This window comes from Tauraco erythrolophus, chromosome 13, assembly GCF_009769465.1.
Source record: "Tauraco erythrolophus isolate bTauEry1 chromosome 13, bTauEry1.pri, whole genome shotgun sequence".
Lineage (NCBI taxonomy): Eukaryota > Metazoa > Chordata > Aves > Musophagiformes > Musophagidae > Tauraco > Tauraco erythrolophus.
The window spans coordinates 16,058,336-16,082,889 of NC_141477.1; the positions used below are offsets into that span (position 1 = coordinate 16,058,336).

General features: G+C 42.5%; 1 protein-coding gene across 5 annotated transcripts in view; it reads right to left on the bottom strand.

Annotated features, from left to right (window-relative positions):
• TBC1D8B (TBC1 domain family member 8B) overlaps window positions 1-23,044 on the bottom strand; it is a 40,724-nt gene extending 17,680 nt beyond the window's left edge. For 4 of the 5 annotated variants that reach the window (XM_086619865.1, XM_086619864.1, XM_086619863.1 and 1 more), the window contains exons 1-8: window positions 22,902-23,044; window positions 12,708-12,818; window positions 9,327-9,445; window positions 8,485-8,710; window positions 7,303-7,543; window positions 5,304-5,511; window positions 3,585-3,752; window positions 1,672-1,821 (exon numbers count right to left, since the gene is read on the bottom strand). In XM_086619865.1, the coding sequence (XP_086475991.1) occupies window positions 1,672-1,821; window positions 3,585-3,752; window positions 5,304-5,511; window positions 7,303-7,543; window positions 8,485-8,710; window positions 9,327-9,445; window positions 12,708-12,818; window positions 22,902-23,031 (1,353 nt within the window). In that variant the 5' untranslated portion in view covers window positions 23,032-23,044. The remainder of the gene's footprint in view (window positions 1-1,671; window positions 1,822-3,584; window positions 3,753-5,303; window positions 5,512-7,302; window positions 7,544-8,484; window positions 8,711-9,326; window positions 9,446-12,707; window positions 12,819-22,901) is intronic. The other variant, XM_086619866.1, reaches the window with a different exon arrangement.
• Window positions 23,045-24,554: the final 1,510 nt, after the last annotated feature.

Consider the following 24,554-nt stretch of genomic DNA (forward strand, 5'->3'; position numbering starts at 1 on the left):
TTTAAGAAAAGACAAAGAAACCTGCTCCATGCAGGAAGGAGGAGGCAGGGGGCCCGGCCCCTCCGGCCTCCTGCATGGGCCACTGCCTGCCCTGGGCCACCGCCGTTTGACTGGTAGCAGCCACTGTGGCGCAGCCTGGAGCACTCCGAAGCACCCCACTACCAGGGCACCCACTGGGTGGAATTCATTCCCGTCAGGACTGCCGAGGTTCGTTGGGCCAGTTGGACCCAGCGCAGCTGCAGCAGAGAGAGAAGTGGGATGTGAAAGAAACAACTCTGCAGACACCAAGGTCAGTGAAGATGGAGGATGTAGGAGGTGTGCTGGAGCTGCGATTCCCCTGCAGTCTGTGGGGAGACAGCAGGCTGTGCCCCTGCAGCCCATGAGGGAAACTGTGGAGCAAAGAGCCACTCGTGGCTCATGGAGGACTCCACGCCAGAGTGGGTGGCTGCACTCAAAAGAGCTCATAAAGGACTGATTCCTGTGGGAAAGGACTCCACACTGCTGGAGATTAACGGTGGAGCAGAGATGCGGCTGCGGTCCATGGGAGACTCCACATCGGAGCAGGTGGCTGCACCCTAAGAAGCCGTGAGTCTGTGGGACCAGTCAGCACTGGAACAGTCTGATGAGTAAGGACTGCATTCTGTGGGAAGGACTCACATTAGAGAAGTTTGTGGAGGAGTGTCTCCCGTGGGAAGGGACTCCACGTTGAAGCAGAGGAAGAGCATGAGGAGGAGTCCTCCTGAAGATGAAGGAGTGGCAGAAACAACGTGTGACAAACTGACCACAACCCACATGTCCCAAGCCCCTATACCGCTGCAGGGCGGGAGGTAGAGTCGGGAAGAAGGGAGGGGTGGGGAGAAGGTGTTTTTAAGATCTGGCTTTGTTTCTCATTATCGTCTCTGATGTGATTCGTAACAAATTAAACTGTTTTGTCCTCAAGTCTGTTTTGCCTATGACCATGGTTGGTGGGTGATCCTTCCCTGTCCTTGTCTCAACCCTCGAGCCTTTTATTGTATTTTCTCCTCTCCATCCCACTAACGGATGGGAGGGAGTGAGCAAGCAGCTGCGTGGTGTTTAGCTGCCACTTGGGTTATTTTCTGATATTTCTAATATCAAAAATTCCATAGCTGAATTTACTCAGTTCTGCTGAGTTAATTTTTAAATAAAACTTCTCTGTCTTCTTGCACACACTACAGAGAATCAAGAACAGGATGTAAAAATGATTAAAAAAAAAAAAACAACAAAGAAAAAAAAAATTTCCAGAGCATAACTTCATCAGACAGAAGTGCAAAAGAGTGAAGCAAGGAAGAAATTCAGTCAATTTCTTGATAACAGTCTCCTTGGTCCCAAAGAGTTTGTAGTGACTTTTTATCTTGACAACTCAGATAGATATGAAACATGTTCACTGTCATAAAACAAACAGCCAACTCTTCCCTAAGGGGTGGAAGAGCAGAATGAATTAGCTCCATGAAGATAAGGCATATCATTATCAAACAAGATGAGCAGAAAATTGAATGGAGCCATGAAGAAGCACCCTGTAGACTCCAAATGCAGATGGAAGAAGATTGGCAAAGTCCCAGAGGAAATCAGCAGCCTTGCTGGAATACATTTGAATATACTTCAGTCCTTTTCAATTAGATTCCACAAACTGTTGGTCATTTTATCCCTTACCATTTTAGAGTCTAGGTTCTCAGCATCCTGAGGATGGTAGACAGTCATTAAAGCTTCTGTACTGACGGTTTTGCTGTTATCTCTCTGATCCATCTTTGATGGTCCCACATCAAAATCCTTTGCACTGTCAGAGGCAGAACTAGTTGCAACCTCGAAACAAAAAATTTAACAGTGGTAGTTATAAATATCAAACAATCCTTCAAGAAGCAACACTAATAACAGAAAATGTTTTGCTTCTAGACCAGCATTGTTTATTACATTAAATTACAGGAACCAGATACAGACTTCCAAAATAAATGAAAAACAGCAATCCCTGCTCTGCACAGCTGGGCTTTCAGGAGGCTGCACTTGGAAAAAAATCCCTCTCTACAGCCAAAAACTTAATTACGAAAGGACAAATATTCATAATGTGAACCGTAATATATGGGGAGGCCTGACCAGCCATCAGCACTGAAGTCAAAAGAAAAGCATTAATTCAAATGGAGCCATATACTGAACTATACAGAAACGCTGAGAGCATTTAAAAAACAGCATTAGAATCTGGATTTTTTTTCAAAACCTGATGGAAAACAAAGTAAAATACCCCAAACCAGAATGCATTCACAATAGCACCATTGTGTAACACATTCTCTTTCATACAGGAACAGAGTTATTTTCTTTCCACACGTTAAAACCAGAGGTATGTGACTTAGCATGGTGTGCCAAAACAAGGCAGATAGAACCTGAAATAAGGTAATCGAAAAGGGAACACCCCTGAGCAGCAGACCTTACCCCTCAGGTCTCCTAGGGCTGTGCTGTACCCTTATCAGCTGGGCATTTCTGCTGGCATCATGCTATCTTGCTTTTATTACTCATTTTTGCCTTTTAACACTTAAGAATCAAAATCTCAAGGTAGAGATTTTGCTGATACACCGATTACTTTCTACCAAAAGGCATTTATTTGTACACTTCTCCACTCTTACAACTGTCACTTGAGAGGCTACTCCAACTGACTAACTTTTTTCAGGGGAAAATCTTCAGGCAAGAGATACAGCAACTATAAAAAGTAATGCTTGTTAGGGATGTTTTGTCATTGCTTTCTTATTTCTCATGCATGAAACTACATGTACGTATCTCTTCACATCTAGAAACAACCTTACAAGCATTCCATCAACTTCCAGGGTCAAACAGTCAGCTCACAAAAACTGACACGGCTAAACATTATGTGACATCAGACTGGTGGCCTTTTCTTTTAATGTGACGGTTCTGAAAGCAAGAGATGGGAACATGACTTTTTAAAGAGAAAAAAAAAGATTTAGACAACTTGAAATCTACAGCAGACACTGTTACCCATCTTGTGTCTAGATTCAGGCTTAACTATAAATGTATCGCATTACACAGCAAAACACTGACAATCATAAAATCGTCTGGTTGGAAGAGACCTTCAACATCATCCAGTCCAACCATTCACCCTGCACTGTCATGGTCCCTAAACCATGTTGCTCAACACCAAATCCACATGGTTTTTAAACACCTCCAGGGATGGGGACTCCACCACCTCCCTGGGCAGCCTGTTCCAATGCTTCACAACCCTCTCTGTAAAGAAATTCTTCCTGATATCTAACCTAAATTTCCCCTGGTGTAACTTGAGACCATTCCCTCTCGTCCTGTCATTCATAACGTGGGAGAAGAGACCGACCCCCATCTCCCTACAACTTCCTTTCAGGTAATTGTAGAGAGCGATAAGGTCCCCCCCGAGCCTCCTCTTCTCCAGACTAAACAGTCCCAGCTCCCTCAGCCGCTCCTCACAGGACAAGTTCTCTAAACCCTTCACTAGTTTCGTTGCTCTGAATGAGACATAAACTCTTAGTAAGACTCCACAACCTTATTCCTAGGAACAGGTACTAAGAAACGAGAATTAGCAGAGCAGTTACCTCTGTATTTATGATGTGCTGTGGACTTGAAGTTGCATTGCATTTCATTCTGAGCTTTGCCACAAGCTGTTCGAAATCCCTAACCTCTGTGAAACGAAAAGCTGTTTTTCCTTTGGTACTAATGCTGACTCCTCTGTTGGCTGGATCTGTCTTATCCACCCCTGTGACCTACGGAAGCAAGGATACATGCATTAGGCAACAAATTTGCCAGCTTACTTTTAAAAGAGAAAACCCGTTAAAAACACAGGTGCACATGAAACAGTAGTATGAAGCACCACACAAGCAGAACTAGTAACACAAGTAACAAAGCACAAGGTACTAAGTATTATGCGACAGATTTTCGACAGATTATCAAAACTCTTTGAAAAGGTTTTCCCAGCTGTGAGTGCTCAGTTTATTTGAAAATCTTGCCTCCTTCTACCTGCTGAAGCTGTTACTTTCTTTTCTTACCATCCACAAGCAGACAAAACATGGCTTTTGCAAATAATCAAATGAAACAAGTTTCATAAGAATGAATTTCCACTGAGACTACCCTTTCAAAGACAGCTGTCATAACACATGACAGCTGGAGCTGATTTTAATTGCTGTGATAGAGCAGTTACAGATTAGAGCAGTTTAACAATGCAAGAGCAAGTGAGACAATCATGAATAGCCAGATTGACTGATGCTTTTACAACGTTATAGGTAAAGAAAGAAAGAGCACCGAAATAAGGTAATTCTGCAGCACTGTAGAACAAATAGTGAGGGCCTGACAATACACAAGAATAAATTTAGAGTCAGCTCCTTAACACAACCTCTCCTTGTTTTTCACAGGTTATGGAAGTCTCTATTGTTTGCAGGACTATTTCTAGATGACCAAATAAATTGCTTTATCTGGGCTGGGGGACACCAAGTGTATTGTTGAAATGAGTTCAGCTTGGCCCCCTAATGTCAGTCAGGTGTCTTAAATAAGTCAGGGAGTATGTACAGAGAGTATGGAGAGAAATTACAGAACCTGGTTATTTTTAGGCTAAAATATGTAAAATATGTTTGGGTGCTGATGAAAAGCTTTTAACACTGAAAGACTGAAATGTGGCAATGTCCCAGATCACATGAAGTCAAGAGAGGGATGGAGAAGGGTTTTTTTCCAGAAGTTATTCCACAATCTAGCTACAGTACTCTATAGAAATTTGAGCATTGTGTCCTCAGTACAGTCCTTATTCAGCCTGTTGAGGCTATCAGCTGTAATGGCACCAACACTCATTCACCGATGCCTGTCAACAGATTTTTCTATAGACTTTTGAACAGAGCACTGCTCAAAAAGAATTGCACTACTGAGCTAAGAAAGAAAGGCTGCAGAGCAATTGCTAATCTTCAAGATCCTCTACCCTCTCCAATTCTTTTTTTATCTTAAGAACCTCTCATTAACTCAACTTCAAGAATTTAACATAAGCTTTTTCATTTAAAAAAAAAAAGTATTAAAAAATTTGGATTCTGTGCCCAGCTACAGAAATCAGAGTAAACAGAAAAGGGAAAGAGAACACAGGGAACAAAGCTGAAACATGAAAGCACTTCTATAAACCTACAAACAGAATTCCTACGTGCAGTATCCAAGGTAGGGGAAAATGTATGACATCATGTAAAGTAAGCAGATTCTAATGAAAATCTGCTAAAGTGGTATTAAACTACCCAAGTGCAAAACTTTTGGTGTAACTGGCTCTGACTTATAGTTCACATTACCTCTCTTAATGGAATGATTACACTGCACAGGCTGCCATCCTGGCTAGCAAAGCAGATGTAGTGTTCTGAAATGCACATTTTCCCATGGGCGTTGTAATGACTGAAAGGAACCCATAAGAAGCACTCATGAACTTCCTTCAAGGTCTCTTCTTTGGGTAGCCTGAAGAATGCACTAAACTGCTCGCTGTGGGCACGGCTCTCTAGGCCTCTAGAGTAAAAATAAAACACAAAACAGGGTAGGAGAGAGAAAAGAGAAATTAAATTTGTTTAAAATGTCTTTACGAATACAAAAGTCTAAAATACCTTGAGAAAAGACAGTAAACCACCATGCTCTCCCATAATCCGTGGGGTCGATCTAGAGAGTTTAATGTTGCTTGAAGAGGCAGCAAAGCACAGGACCACACCTATCTCTACACATCCACTTAACAAAATACTTAAATACTTCACTAAACAGGAAGAGATTTTTACAAGGATGTGTAGTGATAGCACAAGGGGCAATGGATTTAAACTGAAAGAGGGCTGATTTAGATTAGAGATAAGGAAGAAATTTTTCACTCAGAGGGTGGTGAGGCACTGGCACAGGTTGCCAAGAGGTGTTGTGGATGCCCCATCCCTGGAAGTGTTCAAGGCCAGGTTGGATGAGGCTTTAAGCAACCTGGTGTAGTGGAAGGTGTCCCTGCCCATGGCAGGGGGGTTGGAACTAGATGATCTTTGAGGTCCCTTCCAACCCGAACCATTCCATGATTCTATGATTTAGTCTGACATCACCTCATACACAGATTCAAGTTTTTCTTACGCAGTGAAGCACTTTGCTGAATCAGGGCCTACAGGTAGTGCAGAAAAACATACTAATAGCCCAATCTGCTCTATTTCCCAAGCCACCGGAATAGTCCATTTAAACCTAAAACAATTTTGTCCTGACAGAGGGTTAGTTAGCTAGAAATCTAGCACATGTTGTGAACATCTGCCATGGGCTAATTCTTCACAGATAAGTGCAGCCAGAAACAATGTTTTGGTTGCAGAGCTACATCCCCCTCCAGCATTGCTGCCAAACTGAGGTATCAATTACCCAGGAAATACAACCTAAACCAGGTTTTATTATCAGTGCACTATAAAACTAAGTAGCTTTCTTTTTCTTAAATCACGAGTGCACAGAGCTTTAAGTAGCAACAATTATTAGAAAAATGCTTTATTATGATTTCTGATTTGCAGATAGGTAACATTTTTCAACAAAGTCTTAGTCTCTTTACGTGAAATTAAATTACCTAACAACAGACTTGCTATTCCTGGTTACTTTTCACAGTAAATAGATGTGGTCCACATATCAAAATCCGAACATCTGAGTGAGAATTTGGACAGCTCTCTGAGGAAAAGGCAGTATTTGCTTCAACAGAAACCAAAACTGAAGAGAAACCATGAAATTACTACAAGAAATAATCACACAGAGTCCTTGAGAAGGAAGGACCCTAACCATCATCATCATCAAGGTCACTTATATACATACCTTTCCCCACTGCCTAAAATACTGTGCCTAAAACACTTCCATGCACCCTTATGCAACTCACTGATTTTATCACCCATCTCCAGTAGCAGAAAAGCCTTGCAGTTATTATTTACACATGTTTATTAAATGATTTATTCTCCACTTTATCCTTCCTCATCAGGTCTCTCTGGAGACACTGGAGCTTCATTCTTAATTTTCTAATCCTAAATGTTCCTAAAATGCCTTTTAGAAATTCGAACTACTATAAACCCTATAGTTGAAGACCAGCTCCGAAGGTTTGATCATTACCTGCCGTCATACAGATTTTTCATATTGCAAAGTAACAATAAATTACAATGCTTCATGTTGCTTTGATCACAAATTTTAATAAGACACTTGTTTAAGAGAACATCAGCTTTGCTGACATTTACACATCTCCTTGAGACAAGGATTCTCTTTCCCTTTGCCTAAAAAAGTACTGGGCCCAGAGCAGAAAGACTCTAAATAATATATTACCTCTTAGTGATCTGCAGGGGGTCATGAAGGACTAGGTCATTTTCAAACGTCTCCTTGTCAAAAAGTCTCCTAACAGCATAGTTTGCCAACTGCTCCATGAGAAGGAATGTTTCACTAATGTGCAAAAACATGGAAAAATAGTGATCTTCCCCACGGGAGCCCACATGAATGCTCTCTGTCAGAATCACATTGGAAGTCTTCTCAAGTTTTGATATTTCATCCCAGGAGATAATGAGTTTTACTGAAAATACAAATACAAGTAGATGTGATTATCTTCCCATTAGCTGCTAACCTCGTATTAAAAAAAGAAAAGTACTAGACAACAGCACCAATAAAATACTATAGAGCAGTTAAACAATAACCCACTTGGAATGGACTACAAACTCACAAGCACAAAACCCACTCTCTTCATCATTTCTATGAAATAATTCCATTAGAAAGAATTTTACAAAAAGAAAAACATTAAAGACACACCATGTATGAAAATACAATCTCATGTCACCTTTTCTTTGCTCTCATGTGAAACTGCAAATTGCAAACAAACGTCATCATATAAGCTACCCCACTTTAACAGTTTGCCAATAAGGCTTCTTGAAGTAAATCGGTCATGTATTGGCGTTTAGAGGAACGGTGCCCATTAGCTATGACATTTCCCAATACCAATGAAAACTAGCTTAGAAAGGATTCTACTTTCTTTATGCTTTCTAGTTTCACATAAATACAGTTATAGCTCACAATATTAGAGGCACTTGTTTGGGCATTTCAAACTAATGTTACGGAAAAAAAATATGTGCAACTATCACCAGCGCATAGTGCACCCATGTGAAATACAAAGTCTCTGCATGTGACGAAATAACTGCAATCCTCGCAGACTGAGGATTCAAACTGCAAACATGCAGCATGAATTAAAGATGACGGACAACCTTCAGTTACAGCCAACTGTAACAAGTCTACCTTCTCTCTGAAACATACAGAAGAAGAAATCTAATGGACATTGTGTAGTAAGTAACATAAAGGTATTCATTTCCATAAAGTATTTATGTTTGTGTTTTTCTCTATTCTGTGTTGACATCCATTCACATGGCAAAATAGCTCCCTTAAGCCACAGAAAGAATTCTTCCAAATCTGAAAGATAAACAGTAAAATAGGAAGGGACTAGGCTTAGTATCAAGGCTTACTTACTTTCTGCTCCCAGCAAAAATGAGTAAAAGCTAAGGAAGTTGGTACTAAGATAAAGCCATCCTTGACAGGGTACTCTGCCCTTCCAGTAACTGCATGAGTAATAGGTAACCAACTTCTCCTGCTCCGGTAATCCAAAACACTTTTCAAACTTCATAAGACCTTCACGAAACTTCTCAGGATCTTCTTCTTTTGTAAAAGAACCTTTTCCCTCTTCAGCAATCAAACCCTAAACCAAAAGAACCAGTTACTTTATACATGCATCCATGTGAGTGGGTGTCATATATGCACCTGCATCCATACAGCATAGCATTCTCCTAACCGGACAGTAAGTTTTAGAACAGGAAGAATAGCCTGAGGATCAAAACACAGGTCACAAATCACATGTGCTATTTCAGACTCATCCACCAAGTTTCCCCACACATTCCCAGGTCTACTCTTCTGAAATAGATATGCTTTCCTCACTTAATCACAAGAACTCCTGGGCTAAATATTTAGCATATAGAAAGTGAACTGTTGCACCTTCACAAAAAGATAGCATATACTTCTCAGGCATTATTAAAATTATTGTGAAATAATTTATCAACAGTTTTAGACCACTATCTAAAGGCATCTGATGTATCATTTACCAAGAAGCGTTTACGTCAAACAACCTTACTTAACCATGGGGCAGGTAAACAGGAACAACAGAGCGTGTTGAAGTTAGCAGCCACACACCACTCAGTCAGAAGCACGTAGCATTACGATGCTGTCCTTCGATATTCTCAAGAGGACATATTATTTGGGTACATTTAGAAGAAAAAATACTTAGCCTTTCCCAGTTGTGTCATGTGTCTGTTACTTACTCTTATCTTTCCATGGACAAAGCTTGTAATATCTTCATTTGAATCAAATACTGACAAAGTCTTCATAACATTGTGTTCTAACCAGTCCCAGTGTTCTGTTATTTCTTCTCTGCTGGATCCTGATTGGAAGCAAAAGTTAATATTACTTAAAATTAGAACAGACTTCAGTCATTTCACTAAAAATATTAATCAAGAGAACACTTGGCAAACTCCCAATTCACAGAGTAATTTAGACACACAAATCCAAATCACAAGCCTCGAATTTATTGTCCAACTCTCGTGTACACAAAAAATGTATTTGCTTTACATTAAAAATGTGCACTGCTGTTTTTATCTTTCTACCCTTTACATCCACAAGCATCTCAGCTTTGCCAACACTGAGTAGCTCAGTGCTGAAGTCTGACCATCCTACCTACAGTGAAGTGCTGCTCATGCTGTAATTCCAAGCAAGGCATTGTTTTCATGCAGTTGCAGGGTTCTACAGAGGACAGAAGCCCAGCTGCACCCCATATGGAAAACATAGACCAGAACTAACTCCTGATGCAGGAAAAAAGGCTCACTGACTCATACAAGCTGAACGACCCTTGAAACAACGTTTGGCACCACTAGAATTAGGATTTTTTTTCTTCTGGACCCTCTGGGACCCAAATACATGGGAATAAGGACTGTTTCCTTTCCTTTCATTACATACTTGCAAGAAGAGGAGTAACTCAAAAAACCTGCTATCAATAACCACAAGGAATGCAGAAACCATCAAGCCAAGACAAAATTAAGTGTTCCAAAAATAAAAACACTGCATTTTCAAACACATTAGAGAGAAGCCACCCTTGTTACTTTATTTTACACTGCTTTTTAATCTAAGTTTCAGAGACCTATCACCTAGTATATACTGAATGTCACTGTATCTTTATAGCAAACAAAAACCTATCTCACCTGAACTTTCCAGAAATAATCTGAGAAATGTGGTAGGCTAACTTCAAAATGCTTATGATAACTCATCTTATTATTTTCACGTGCTCAAATACTAATTATGCAAGTGGTAACAGGTAATATAGAGCAGAGACGAAATGAGTGAAACAACAGTAGAGGTCCAGCAAATTCTTTAAAGATAGGTGGCTCCCTATCAGATAGTGGGAGACAGGGAGAGAGAAAGAATTTACACAGGTTTGAATAAAGGGATTATAGAATACAAAGTAATTGGCAGTTTCATCCTCCACAGGAATGCTCACAAATTAAATCAGCCAGTGTAATCACATACTATCAATATCCCTAAGCAAGAACACACCTTTAACAATTTCTTTTTTCTCAATTTACATTGTATAGACTGATTAAATGACTTCCAATGGACACCACAGAATTAAAGTTGCCATGGGAATGAATAGAAATTGTTCTAAATATGGTTAAATAGTTAGACTGCCCTACACAGGGTGGATTTGCAACACCATTTAAAAAAAATGACATAATGAGTAATTAACTTAGCAATTAAATTGCAAACTAATTATTTTTCTCAGACTACACATGTAGACCAATTATCTGAGTCACAGTGTGAATCAGAGGCACAGATGTGACACAGGAAAGATGAAACTTTTTTGTAAATATTTAAATGATTTAGAAGCACTGTTTCAGATCCTGAATATGTAACAGCAAGAGCAAAATGTGGTCTCTTCAATTTCTTCACTTCAGAGAAGGAACGATCTGTTTTCCAACACAAAGTACAACTCCATTATGTAGCCTTCTGTTGTAAAGTGTACTTACGCAGCACAGAATTGAGATAAATTCAGTCCGAAGACGAAGATCACCCTTTGTGTTTTCCCAAGGGCTGACCTGATGGCATTAGAATTCCCCAGAGGATATTTCCAACATACCTTTTTGATAGCCTGTCACCATCAGTTCTGACTTCTTCAGAAGTAGCCCTAAAACTTTATTTATTGCCAATTCACAAACTATTCAAATTCTATCAACTTTATAAGGCTGCCTCTTTAAAGTGACATGTAATGAATTACATTAAATCGTTATTAAGCAGTTCTCTCACTGACTACTGCCCTTCAGAGAAGTCCTTGCAGGACATGAACAGGAGCAGATTGGCAGTACAGCATGAAACGTGTGAAGTATTAACTAAACATCTAAAAGAACAAATCTGAATTTTGAAAGTAGTTAACTTTATAGAAAAGACTGAAAGAGGCACCATTTTTCATATAAGGTGAAGCAACGATCATTCATAATAAAGCAATAACAGCAAAATTCAACTAGTGGAATTACTCATGCATGTAAGTGTTTGCAGAATGGCAGTTTTCCTGCAAAGCTCATCTTTTCCCACAGGCAACAAAAAGGAAGGACCAGAGCCCAGAGAAGTCTAGATGGAGCTTTGTTTCTTTAAACACTAATTAAAAAAAAAAAAAGCACGGAAAAATGAACTAAAATATATGGTTCTTTTTTACTGTAATTATAGATGTTTTCAGAGTTTTCAAAAAGCCTAAGAAATAGATTAATTCCACAACAGTGACTTGTAGCATTAGACCACACAACAATATTAATTTATTTCAACATAAAGATAAGATCATGCCTCAGAAAAAAAAAAAAACAAAGATGCATGTAAAGAATAAGAGAGTTCTCTCGACTTTTGGAATAGAGAACTCTTTGGACGCCCAGTAGTTAAGCAGCCCGAATAAAGGAATTAAGACTTTATTTTCAGTAGAAGTTGCAGAACTTAAAATAAAACAAAAAAAACCCACCAAAAACAACAAACCAACAAAAAAGACACCTACAACAAAACATGCTATCAAAAAGCAAGCTCTACGAAAAATCACATACTCCACTCTCAAGGTCAATTTTCTTTTCCATTTCCTACTGATTAATAGCAACACATGAGAAAGAAAGAACTTCTTTCACAACAAAAGCAACAGATATGAGGAAGAATTCCGCTCTGACCATGACTGGAACCTGGCTCATTTTAACAAGCAAAGATAAAGTAGAAAAAAAACCATCAGGACAAGAAGCTTCTGTTACTTCTACCTGCAGCACACTTAGTACTTCCAAGGGCCAACTTACCCCTATGATCCTGAACTGCACCCAAGTTACACGTGCAGCTTACAGAGGAAAAGATGGTGCCTCTGTTACTCTAAGAGAGCACTAAGGCTTCAGTACCTGATGGACTACTGGAGAAAGCTGGTAATCTGACATTGCAACATGAAGAGCCCATAGATATATTCTGAAAAACTGGAACCACGCACTAGTGTCAGTCTCAGGTTTGCAAATGACTTTATTTAGAGATCATGGAAATGAATAATGATGTAAGAGGATTAACCCAATCCCAAAATTGATCCTTTGCACCCTGATTTTGCACCTTACAAAACCACTTAGCTTCTACATAATAGTACGTACCACATGCAATGGACCAGTAGACTTGAGAGTCTGGTGTCTGATGCAGGATGCGAAATGGGGCGACTTTCGATGTAGAATCCAACACCGCATCTAATGTTCCCACAAGAAGACCTGTTGCATTCAAGAAAACGCATACAGCAGAGTGAAACTATGGTTTTGAAATGTACACTCACTTCTAATTCATTTCTTAGCGAATGGAAATGCTACACAAGTCAGGACTAACTCTGAGAAAGTAAGAAGCACAATTGAGTACAGCAAAAAGTGCTCCCAGATGAACCTCTTTGGGAGGTGATGATATTTTGATACAATAAAAGCCATTATAAACACAAAATGGGGGTGAAGAAGTTTTTTTGAGATAACCGACAACCTGAAAAGTAACATGGTAGTTTCCAGCCTTCGAGGAGCACAGGCAGTAATTGAACTACCTCTTAATTAGGCATTTACTGTTGTTCTGTTTTCCAGTCACAGGAAACAGCTCTTAGGAGACTTTAACTCCACTAAGTCTGATTTTCCTGAAAATCCCACTGTTTTTACATGAGAACACCGCATCATACTTTCTGCATATACAAAAGTTTTGCTGCTCATACCACACTATAGCTGGAAAATTCATGCCGTTCTTCATGAACAGTCTATCAGACAACTCTTACTTAAAGTATGGAACACTAATATTTCATCCTACCCTCACATGCATAAGTATATTACATGAAGTGCATTATTCCCATATGGATTACATACCAAAAATACAATGGTCACGTCACCTCCCTGCCACTAGATACTGAATTAGCTTCTATTAAACAGAGTTAAGATCAAAATATACTAATCTGATTAATGAGACATACTTCATCTCTCCATAACTGGGAGCAAAAAGATTCCTGAGAAAACAAGTGTGCATGTTATCTTGGCTGCCAAAATCATTCCTTCTGTACAGTAATAAAAATATTAGCCCAGATATCTTAAAAGTTCCTTTCAAATCTAAGAATCTGGGAATTCTAAAAGAGAAAGAAAATCCATGCAGAAAAAAAATATAAGCTTTTGGATCCTGATGCACAAGTCGAACTATTTCTTCTTGTTACAACAGAAACAAAAATACAAGCAAAAATACTTACGCTTCCTTCCTTTCTCTCTCCTGCTTGCCATCCTTCTAGCATGGCCACATAAATGGAAAGTTCAACTAAAGCAAAGCTACCAAAGCAATCACACACAGCCTGTATGCTCCTACAGAAGAACTGCAGAATAAGGGACAGGATGACCCCCAAAATATGAGAGATGCAATTACCCAGAGATGCTGTAAAGTTTGTTCCACATTGATCCTGAGATCAGGGATGAAGGACATTCCCAAAAAAACTGCTGGTAGGGTAGAGAGCTTGTATGCAAAGTTAATACACCCCTTATAGCATCTCTAAGTACTCTTCCATGTTGAATGGAAAAAAATCTTTTGATTCAGGTTTTAATACTCCATAGAAGCATTAGATTTAGATAATTTCAAATGCATTCCTCAAAAGTTACTACAGAATTCTTAGGTTGGCCTCTGGTACTTTTTGTTCCATTTCTTTCCATTAACCCCCTCTCAAATTCTGAAAAATAACAACTGTGGGAGAATATAAGAAAGCAAAGTAAGACAAAATTGAGAAGTCTATACAATCATCCTCAGAACATGGTTTTCCTAAGGATATCCTTTCAGCATAGAGCCTGTGTGACTGTCTTACTGTGGCTATACAAGTTTCAAAATGCTTTTGCTTCTCTTCCAAAAAATGGAAGTGAATAATAACGAAAAACACAAAAAGACCCTCCAAAGATCAATACATTACATCAAACAAAAATACCATCTTGCCTTGTCTGCAATTCCTACATTGTAAGTGACTGTTGGAAAGTAGAATTTTTTTGTAGCTTCCAGCTGAAGTCAGAATTCAATATTCTCTATTGAATGGATGACACTTATGTCTGCTTAAAGAGCTTTGGCTTCCTGAATGAGTCATAACACTGAGCTGATCTCAACATTGGCTTCGCTTCAGCAAACGTTTTATTATTTCATTCACAACTCTCCCAATATCGTTTTCTGTTGTGATACACAGTACAAGGACATCAGTCATCGTTTGTAAGGCTGACGTAACTGCTCAGCTTGAGAGAACGACTGCAACGGCGCACTCCTCAAACGCCGTTAACGGTTTCCCTCTACTTGGAAGGTCACAAAATAATGGTATCAGTACCGGCCACTTCAACGGTCCCACTAGTCAACACTGCTTTGCTCACGAATGTGATACAGACTACAGGTTTGCTCTCAAGCTGATAAATACTCAGTACACTACTAATCCCACAGCTATGGTCATTGGCACAATGGCAAGGTATCAGCAGAGGTTCACCTTCTTACCCTAGACCTGAAAGTGCTCTGGGAGCTGCAAATTTTTGAAGTGTTGTATTATCGGTCAAGGTTTCCACAACTACAAGTTGTTGTTAGGTGCTTCTCAGCAAGCACTCACTTTTATTGCTATTTCCCAATGGGAAATCAAGAACCACGTTCACCCGCGAGCGGTTTGCTGGTGCTCCATTCACACGAGACTACTGAACAATTACTTTCAGGGTTGCAGAGAATAAAAATTCATCTGTTTAACGACAAGGATATTAACTGTAAAATAAAGGAGCAGGTAACAAAAGAATCAGTAATTGCTCAGCTCAGACACCAGTATTATCTTCATAGCAGAGGCAAAGGGGAAAAGCATAGAATCATAGAACGGTTTGGGTTGGAAAGGATCTCAAAGATCATCTAGTTCCAAACCCACTGCCATGGACAGGGACACCTTCCACTACGACCAGGTTGCTCAAAGACTCATCCAACCTGGCCTTGAACACGTCCAGGGATGGGGCAGCCACAGTTCCTCTGGACAACCTGTGCCAGTGCCTCACCACTCTCAATGTAAAGAATTTCGTCCTTAGATCCAATCAAAATCTCCCCTCTTTCAGTTTAAAGCCATTGCCCCTTGTCCTGTCACTACACATCCTTGTAAAAAGCCCCTCTCCAGCTTTTCTGTAGGCCCCTTTAGGTACTGGAAGGCTGCTAGAAGGTCTCCCTGGAGCCTCCTCTTCTCCAGGCTGAACAGCCCCAACTCTCTAAGCCTGTCTTCATAGCAGAGGTGCTCCAGCCCTCGGATCATCTTCGTGGCCATCCTCTGGACTCGCTCCAGCAGCTCCATGTCCTTCTTGTGTTGAGGACTCCAGAGCTCAATGCAGTATTCCAGGCGGGGTCTCACGAGAGCAGACTAGAGGGGCAGAATCACCTCCCTCAACCTGCTGCCCACGCTGCTTTGGATGCAGCCCAGGACACAGTTGGCTTTCTGGGCTGCCAGCGCAAACTGCCGGCTCATGTTGAGCCTCTCACCAGCCAGCACTCCCAAGTCCTTCTCCTCCGGGCTGCTCTCAATCCATTCTCTGCCCAGCCTGTACTTGTGCTTGGGATTGCCCCGACCCACGTGCAGGACCTTACACTTGGCCTCAGCAGCCAAGCAGCTCAGGCCATACTTGCCAATTCCTCGCCAACGAAATGTAGTACACGTTGCCCTCAAATAACCAGTCTTAGGGACAACCTACAGAAGGTCATCTACTCTCATCTCTGCTCAAAGCTAGACTCCACGGTTTCTACTGGGGATTCCACCTGAATCATCCTCTTGCCTCACTCAGGGAATGAATTCAGGGGTAGACATGCAATGTGATTCACATTTACATGGAGAAAGGGTTCTGCTTCTAGAAAACATTTTCAGTTTCATAGCTACTTGAGTAAAACTACTGGGAAGTACCCTAGATACTTAAATAAATAGGGTAAAATACCCTAGAAAACAAAATAAAGGCCAAAGAACCCAGAATAGCTTTGAAATAAGGATGTGTTCTTCCCAAAAGTCTCTGAAACACTGGGTTAACAAAAGACCAACATTAGCTGCAGAGACACGTGCCAAAACATATCAGCAATGAATTTTGCTCTCAGTTGTACCAATTTATGGCAATTAAGCCAATACACTATATGAAAATAACTGCCCAGAATTTTGACATTTGGCAGCAACATCACTTTGTTCTTCTGCATTTATTTCACCAAGTACATCAAGAGAGTACTAATATTTGCTTTTTTGGGGGGGTTTTTTGGTCCTTTTCAACACACAATCTCAAAGATTATTTTTTTTCTGGAATAGCAGTTACATCTTTTTTACTGCTGACAATCTTCTTTATTTTAAATATGTATATCATATCCAGCAATCTACTTACTATCCTTTGTGGGACTACTGTGATGCAAACAGAATAATGTAAACTCCGTTTTACCAATGAAGAACTGGAAGCAAAAAAAACATGCTGTTGTCTTTTTTTAAGACAGCACTATTGTTCTCAGCTAAGTTAGCACAAGCCCGTTCTCTCCTCTAATGCATAACAGTACCTTTGAGGTCAACAATTAATTAAATTAAGACTGGATCAGACAGTATCCTGATTTGCTACATTAGAAGTGTTAAGGGACATAAAATATTTATAAAACTGTAAGAGTTCATTACAAACAGAAACGTTCTACTAGCACAATGCTGGCCAGCCCCATTACACTAAGGATTTTGAAAAGTAGACACTTTGATGTACAATTGCGTTCTCGCTCTTAGTTTACATCATCATAAAGAGGAGCCGTTTGAGAATACTGTAAAAGCTTTCCCTGAGGGGCAACAACTGCAAAAAAAGTGATATTCTGCAGCTACAGTCAGCTGCGTTTTGGCAATAACTGCTCACTTCTACAATATGAAGAACTCAAAGGCTCATCAGAGCAGAACCAAAGGGGAAAAACACTGTAAACAAGGAAGTTTGTGGTAGATAGCTGTGGTGGGTTGACCCCGGCTGGACAAAAGGTGCCCATCAAGCTGCTCTATCACTCCCCCTCCTTATCTGGACAGGGGTAGGAGACGTAGATGAAAGGTCTGTGGGTCGAGATAAAGTCAGGGAGCTCTCTCAGCAACTACCGTCATGGGCAAAACAGACTCAACTCCAGGAAATTAAGTTAAATTATAGCCAATCAAATCAGAGGAGGGTAATAAGAAATAAAATCAAATCTTACAACGCCTTCCTCCACCCTCCCTTCTTCCTGTGCTCAGCTTCACTCTTGATTTCTCTACCTCCTCCTCCTCAGCGGCACAGGGTAATGGGGAATGGGAGTTGCAGTCAGTTCATCACACGTTGTCTCTGCCACTTCTTCTTCCTCACACTCTTCCCTTGCTCCAGCATGGAGTCCCTCCCATGGCACACAGTTCTCCACAAACTTCTCCAACATGAGTCTTTCCTACGGGCTGCAGTTCTTCACAAACTGCTCCAGTGTGAGTCCTCTCCACGGGGTGCAGTCCTTCAGGAGCAGACTGCTCCAGTGTAGGTCCCCCACAGGGTCACAAGTCCTGCCAGCAAACCTGCTCCAGCATGGGCTCCTCTCCACAGGGTCACAAGTCTTGCCAGGAGCCTGCTCCAGCATGGGCCCTCTATGGGGTCACAGCCTCCTTCAGGCACATCCACCTGCTCAATTGTGGAGTCCTCCACGGGCTGCAGGTTAATCTATGCTCCACTGTGGACCTCCATAGGTTGCAGGGGCATAGCCTGCCTCACCATGGTCTTCACCACAGGCTGCAGGGGAATCTCTGATCCTGCGCTTGGAGCACCTCCTCCCCCTCCTTCTTGGTGTCTGCAGAGTTGTTTTTCCCATATTCTCACTCCTCTCTCTGGCTGCTGTTGTACACCCATTTTTTCCCACTTCTTAAAGATGTTATCCCAGGGGTGCTAACACCGTCACTGATGGGCTCGGCCTTGGCCAGCAGCAGGTCCGTCTTGGAGCCAGCTGGCATTGGCTCTATCGCACACAGGGGAAGTTTCTGGCATCTTCTCACAGAAGTCACCCCTGCAGCCCCCTCACTACCAAAACCCAAACCCAGTACAATAGCAAATATCCTTCATTTTGATCAGATATCTGTCATACTTTAAGAGCTAAAACCTTTTACAGGCATTCTCCTCAGCATTCAGCACAAGATTCTAAGGTACACGAAGAGACTCCATAGAACCCAGAGCAAGAAAGCCTAAAGCAACCTTAAGGGAGATTTTAAAAACAGCTACGTCCTGACAACTCAAATTTCTAGGTTTGAAGAAAAATAAATGTGAAGAATAAAAATAATGAACTTCAAGTTATTTTTTAGTTGTTTTTGTACCATAAACTCAACCTGTTAATAAATTGTGAATTAAAAAGAAAAATACATCTTGAAGGCAATGTAATATCTAGATACAACTGCAAGGAATAAAATCAATGGGAATAGTATGTGAAATCTGCTGCATAAGTAAGCCAAGACAAATTCAAGTATCCCAACTACAATTCAAATGGACTGTATTTTTCAGCAAAGCCTTTTTAAAAAAAATCAGAAGATGCAGGTCTGTTGAAACCCAACCTACCAGAGTAACACAGCACACGCTGTGTGACTGTTACAAGGGCTTCTGTGGCCCAGGATACAATATCAGGAGCGAAGCACACATCCAGAGTGAACTGCTGCCAAATTACAACGCAAGAGACTCAAACTGTAAATCCCTACTACAGTAAATATTTATTTACAGAGCCAGGATAAAGCTTCCTTCCATAACGGCAAATAGTTTTACAGAGCATTTTGGTTCAGCTTTTAAACAAAAAGAGTGAAGCCCCAGTTTTCTCTAGACAAACTATGAAACAGATATGTACCATATAAACCATGAAAAGCCATTGTCTCTGCATCTTTGATTCAAAACACATGAATGCCAACTTGTGAGTAAGACCCTTTTTTCTATTTCCTCAAATTAAGCACAGAACTCTTTTTTTGCTTAATTTTATTTCCCAAGTGAACTTGATCTCATGACTAAGAAACATCAGCTTAATGAAATACTGAGAACAGGCTGAGATGCAAATGTCCTCAGTCAACTGAGATGTAAAACAGATCAGTTTAAGCCTTCAGTGAAAAAAGATTTCATCTCCATTTACAATAACTCAAGTAAATTATGGTCAGAGGTTATGACTCAGGTAAGACAAAGGTAACTCATTAAACTAAGGCATATCCAAGCCTTTGTGTGGCAACCTAGCTTGCTTGTCTGTGACAATAAAGGTATCCTTGAAAGATGGGAAAATCAGAAGTACAGTTCTGAAAAAAAGGTCAGTATTAGTCTCCATGGTTGGTCCAGAGAAAAGTATCCCAAATACCATAGCTCCTCCTTATCTTTGCTTCTGCACAGCTGGAAGGCTGTATAACATCAATTGGGAAGTGTGTGCTGGTCATTTTCCTGCCTGTCATCCCCAAATGTAAATATGCTTCTTAACAGAGTGGTGGTGTTTCTCTCACAAACATATGCACTGCAAAACAATCTTTGCTACAGCTGCTGAGAAAAACATCATCTTTGTGACCAACACGCTTAATCTCACCAGGCCTTGGTTACAGCACACACATTCACAACAGACGTTTTCTGTCATCGTAACTGCGCTCCAGGACATGGGCCATTTTGGATAACTATATTCTTAACGATCCACTCCAGAAAACCTGAGCAGCTCTCCCACAGCGGCTCTGCAGAAGACAGAACAACTAGAGGACACGGTCACACAGCTGCACTGCCAGACATACAGCATTACACTTTGGGACAGTCTATTGCCTGCTCAGTTACCAGGAAGCAGAACCAGTCAAACAGGTTACAGTATCTGTATCCTTAGGTGAAGTCTAAGAAAGGAGAGAGAATGAAATGTAAAACTAAGCAGATGCATACCTGCAGGAAGAGAGCCAAGGCTAAGCAAAACCAGCAGAAGATATTTCTGCCCATTTTTATCCGCACTAGCCAACTCAGAACTATGCTGCGTGCAGACAGGAGCCGTAAGAGCTAACTGTGTATCTACAGGTTACAAACTGGTTCTGCTGTAACAGCCAGTCCAGAAGGGTCACAGAAACAAATCCGACTGCACCCTTCTTTCTAAACCTAGGACAGCACGAGAATTCCCAGCCTTCCCTCAGGTAAGTGTCTCTGCTGTCATTTGTTGTCTTCTCCTTGGTCAGCACCTTCTCCTGCTACTGGCTGCTTCCTCAAAACTCACATCTCCTCCTTAAAGTCTTACCAAATGTACTTCTGTATTCCTGGGAATCATAGAATCGCTAGGGCTGGAAGGGACCTTCAAAGGCCATCTAGTCCAACCCCCCTGCAAGGAACAGGGATATCTCCAACTAGATCAGGTTGCTCAGGGCCTCATCCAACTGGGCCTTGAACGTCTCCAGGGATGAAGCATCCACCACCTCTCTGGGCAACCTGTTCCAGTGTTCTACAACTCTCATGGTATATCCTTTGCAACTGCCCTCTCAGCTGGTCCCCATTGCAGCTATTCAAACCCTGCAGCACTGTTCATCTTTCTTCCCATTCCTGCCTTGAGGCATTGCCCCGTTCTTCCCTCAAGATTTAGCCTTGCGCTGCTGCCTGCCTCTCTCACTTAGAAGTCCCCAGTCCCTCAATGCCACCAGTCACCCTAGCCTTGTCTCAACAGCTGCAAAACGCTGTTAAGGAGAACAAGATTTTACTTGGCACATTTGTGAAGACCTCATTACATAACAGCTGTTCATTGTTTATTTTCTAAAGTAAGCACTAATTTTCTTGAGTGACACATAGCAATATAAAATTAAAATCAGGCATAGAAGATTATGCTAGCTTAGACCTAGGGGGTATGAATATGTCATACCTGGAAAAGCAATGTAACCATTTTTTCCAATTTTTTTGTTCACCTTTCTTATTCACAATTTTACTTCAATAACATTGAAGTAAACTTTGTTTAACTTTGCTTCTGTCCACTGGAAAAATAACTTGTACGGAGGAAATCTGTATGAGTCTAACATTATGAGAAAAGCTTAGAAATAAAATGTGCAATGCCATATAAAAAAAAAAAAAAAGATAACTATAGGAACTATCCCATTGAGGTGTTTTTCCATGCTGTCAAATGTCACAAAGGACAGAAGACTAGTGATGGAAGCCTCACCTTCAACAAAAACAAAAGGGCAGGAGGAAGCGCCAGCTGTCAGTCCAGCTGTAAGGCTATAAGGATGTTTTTAAATTAACACCTAATTCTAGTTCTTATCATCTCACTTTAGTCACAGTTCTTAAATGAATTTTGTCACACAGAAATTCAATCCTCATACCCATCAGCTTGTTTTGGTTTCCAAAGATACCAGGGCAGAGAATGGCCAATCTAGCCTGATGACAACAAAACCTCCAAGGTTGCAAAATATCACCCTTGGTTCTAAGCCAAAGGCTAACATCGTCTATTGATCTATAATAGTACGATATCCCCAGAAGAGAATCTGGCACTTTGTAATACTCTCTTTTTACACTTTCCTTGCACCCTGCAAGTGTCAGGTGCAAACAAAGAATGCCCCACCTCCAGCTGGGTTTATTATATCGTGGTGAATGCCCTGTCACTTTCCTGACCCACCCTTCCTGAAAAGCTCCACCCAACCATACACTTGTTTTGAAAAGAAGTGACCAGAAATGCCTTAGCAGGAGCTCATTTCAAGCAGCCTCAGACGCATACAGGAAAAGGGATTTGGAAATGAGCGTACTGCCAAAGTAAGGCAGATCTGTCATTTCTTCTGACGTCTCCTCTTCCAACAACCTGCAAATCTAACTCTGCCTGGGTGTCTGCTGGAGCAAAGGGCTGTTAAGGTAGTACCGAGTGTTGGGCTAAGCTGACCTCAGCTCTACGTGCCACCCCGAGGGTGGCAGCTGGCCCAGAGCTGCCAGCTGCCCCCAGCCCTGCCGGGACGCACATCCCCACGCAGCTCCTCTGCACCTGGCTGCCGTGCTACCGTGGGCACCAGCAGGCCCCATCCCACACGGAGCGTGCTGCAAACTTCATCAAACCTTCTTCCTCCCGGTGGGATGTCCTTTGAAATGCCTCTCTCATGCAAGGAAAAAGGAGAAGGGGTTAAAAAAAATGAGGGAAGAGGACCGTATAAGACACCTCGTGAAGGTCAAGGGCTCCAAAACTCGGCCAGGGCCCCCCTCCTCCCTGCCCCTCTGAAGTAGGGGGTCCCGGGACCGGCATGCGGCCATCCTCGCCCCCCGCTCCTCCTCCGGCCGCCGAGGGACGAGGCCTGAGGCGACCCGGCCCCGCCGCCGAGCCGAGGGGAGACCCTGCCCCGGCCCGCGGGGGGACAGTACCTGCCAGCCCGCCTCCGCCCTCCTCGCCGTAGCCGCGCCGCCTCTGCAGCACGAAGTACTGGTTGGAGCGCTCCTGCACCCACAGCTTGAGGGCATTTTTCAGCAGCACCTCCTCGGGCTTCAGCCACATCGCAGCGGCGCCCTCAACCCCCGGCCGCCGCCGCCCATGCCCGCCGCGCCGCGCCGCGCCCACGCACACAGCCCGCCCGCCACGCGCCGGGGGGGGCGGAGGGGGGCGGGGGGAGCGCCCCTGTCCCCAGGCATGCCGGGAGCTGTAGTGCTCGCGGCCGGCTGGCCGCGCCGCGCCGCTGCCCGAGGACTACAGCTCCCGTCGGGCCCTGCGCGGCCGCCCGCCTCCGGCGCTGCGCGGCAGCCGCCTGTCAGCGGCGGGGGGGGAGGAGGTCGGGGAGGCTCCGCGCAGAGACCCCCGAGACTTGTCCCCGCGCGGGGGGGCGGCCCGAGAGTTGTGGCTCCTTCTGTCTCACGAGCTCGGAGAGATCTTCCTTCCGCTGGCCCCGCGGCCCCCAGCTCGCTCCTGTCAGGCGGGGCGGCAGCAGAGCAGGCTCGGACCTTCCCAGCGGGCCTCCAGCGTGTCCCTAAAATGCCTTCGTAAAACGAGTTAAGATACTTTTTTTTTGTCCTCTCTGCCAAGGAGAGAAGTCCCGTTTTCAATTCTGGCCAAACGTCATTCCATTTTCAGCCCAGAAGACTGGACAGACGTCACCAGAGACTTGGTTTGGTATACTTTTGTTTTTCTGTCAGCACTAAGCCTCAAGCTGCAGCAGGAGACTAAAGCACAGAAAAAAAAACCAACAACCCACCACAACCAAAACCAAACCAAACCAAACAACAAACACAGGAAAAACCTGCCATGCAAGGAAGGGAGCCATCCATGACCACCATTTCCACCGACTATGCCACCGCAGTCGCAGCGCCACGCGTGTCCCGCTCCCACACCGGAGCGCAGGAGCAGCCGCGCCAGCTGCGGAAGCAGACATACGGTCAATGTTGCCGATTTACATTTCACTTTATAGAAAGACAATCTGCCTCATTGCTTCTATCGCCCAACAGGATTCAGTGCTAAATTGGAGTAGAGCAGACGTTTTGGTTGCCTTAACTACAGCTTGACTCATGGTCTCAGTATTTTCATGATTTGTCTGCAAGACCTTCAGCATTTGTCCTCAATGACTGGCTTTTCAGATTATTTGCAGGCTGACTTTACCAGTTGTTCTGCACTAGAATAAATCAATCTATTCTGTTAAGGAACAAGATAGAGGCTTTCATACTCATAAGTATCTGCTCTGACTACTGTCTTCTGTTGCTGTCTTCTCCTGATTTAGAAAGCAGTTCTCTCCAGCCAGGTTGAAAAAAAAAAAAAAAAATCAGGTGCTGGAACTATTCTGCCATACATTCCTGGCAGCTGAGGATTTCCCAAGGCTGTGGGATGACCTTGAGACATGCTTTCCATGAGCACCGGTCTGCACAGCATAACTCCCAGCTCCCCATGAAGTCACCATCACAGCCACCCAGCTGCTCAGTCCACCCATTATTGAGTCCCTTCTCTTACTGTTTCTTCTCCAATCTCTTCAACTACATCCCAAAGAGCTCCAGATGTCACCCTGACACCTTACACTCGATAGCACTCTGCTTCCT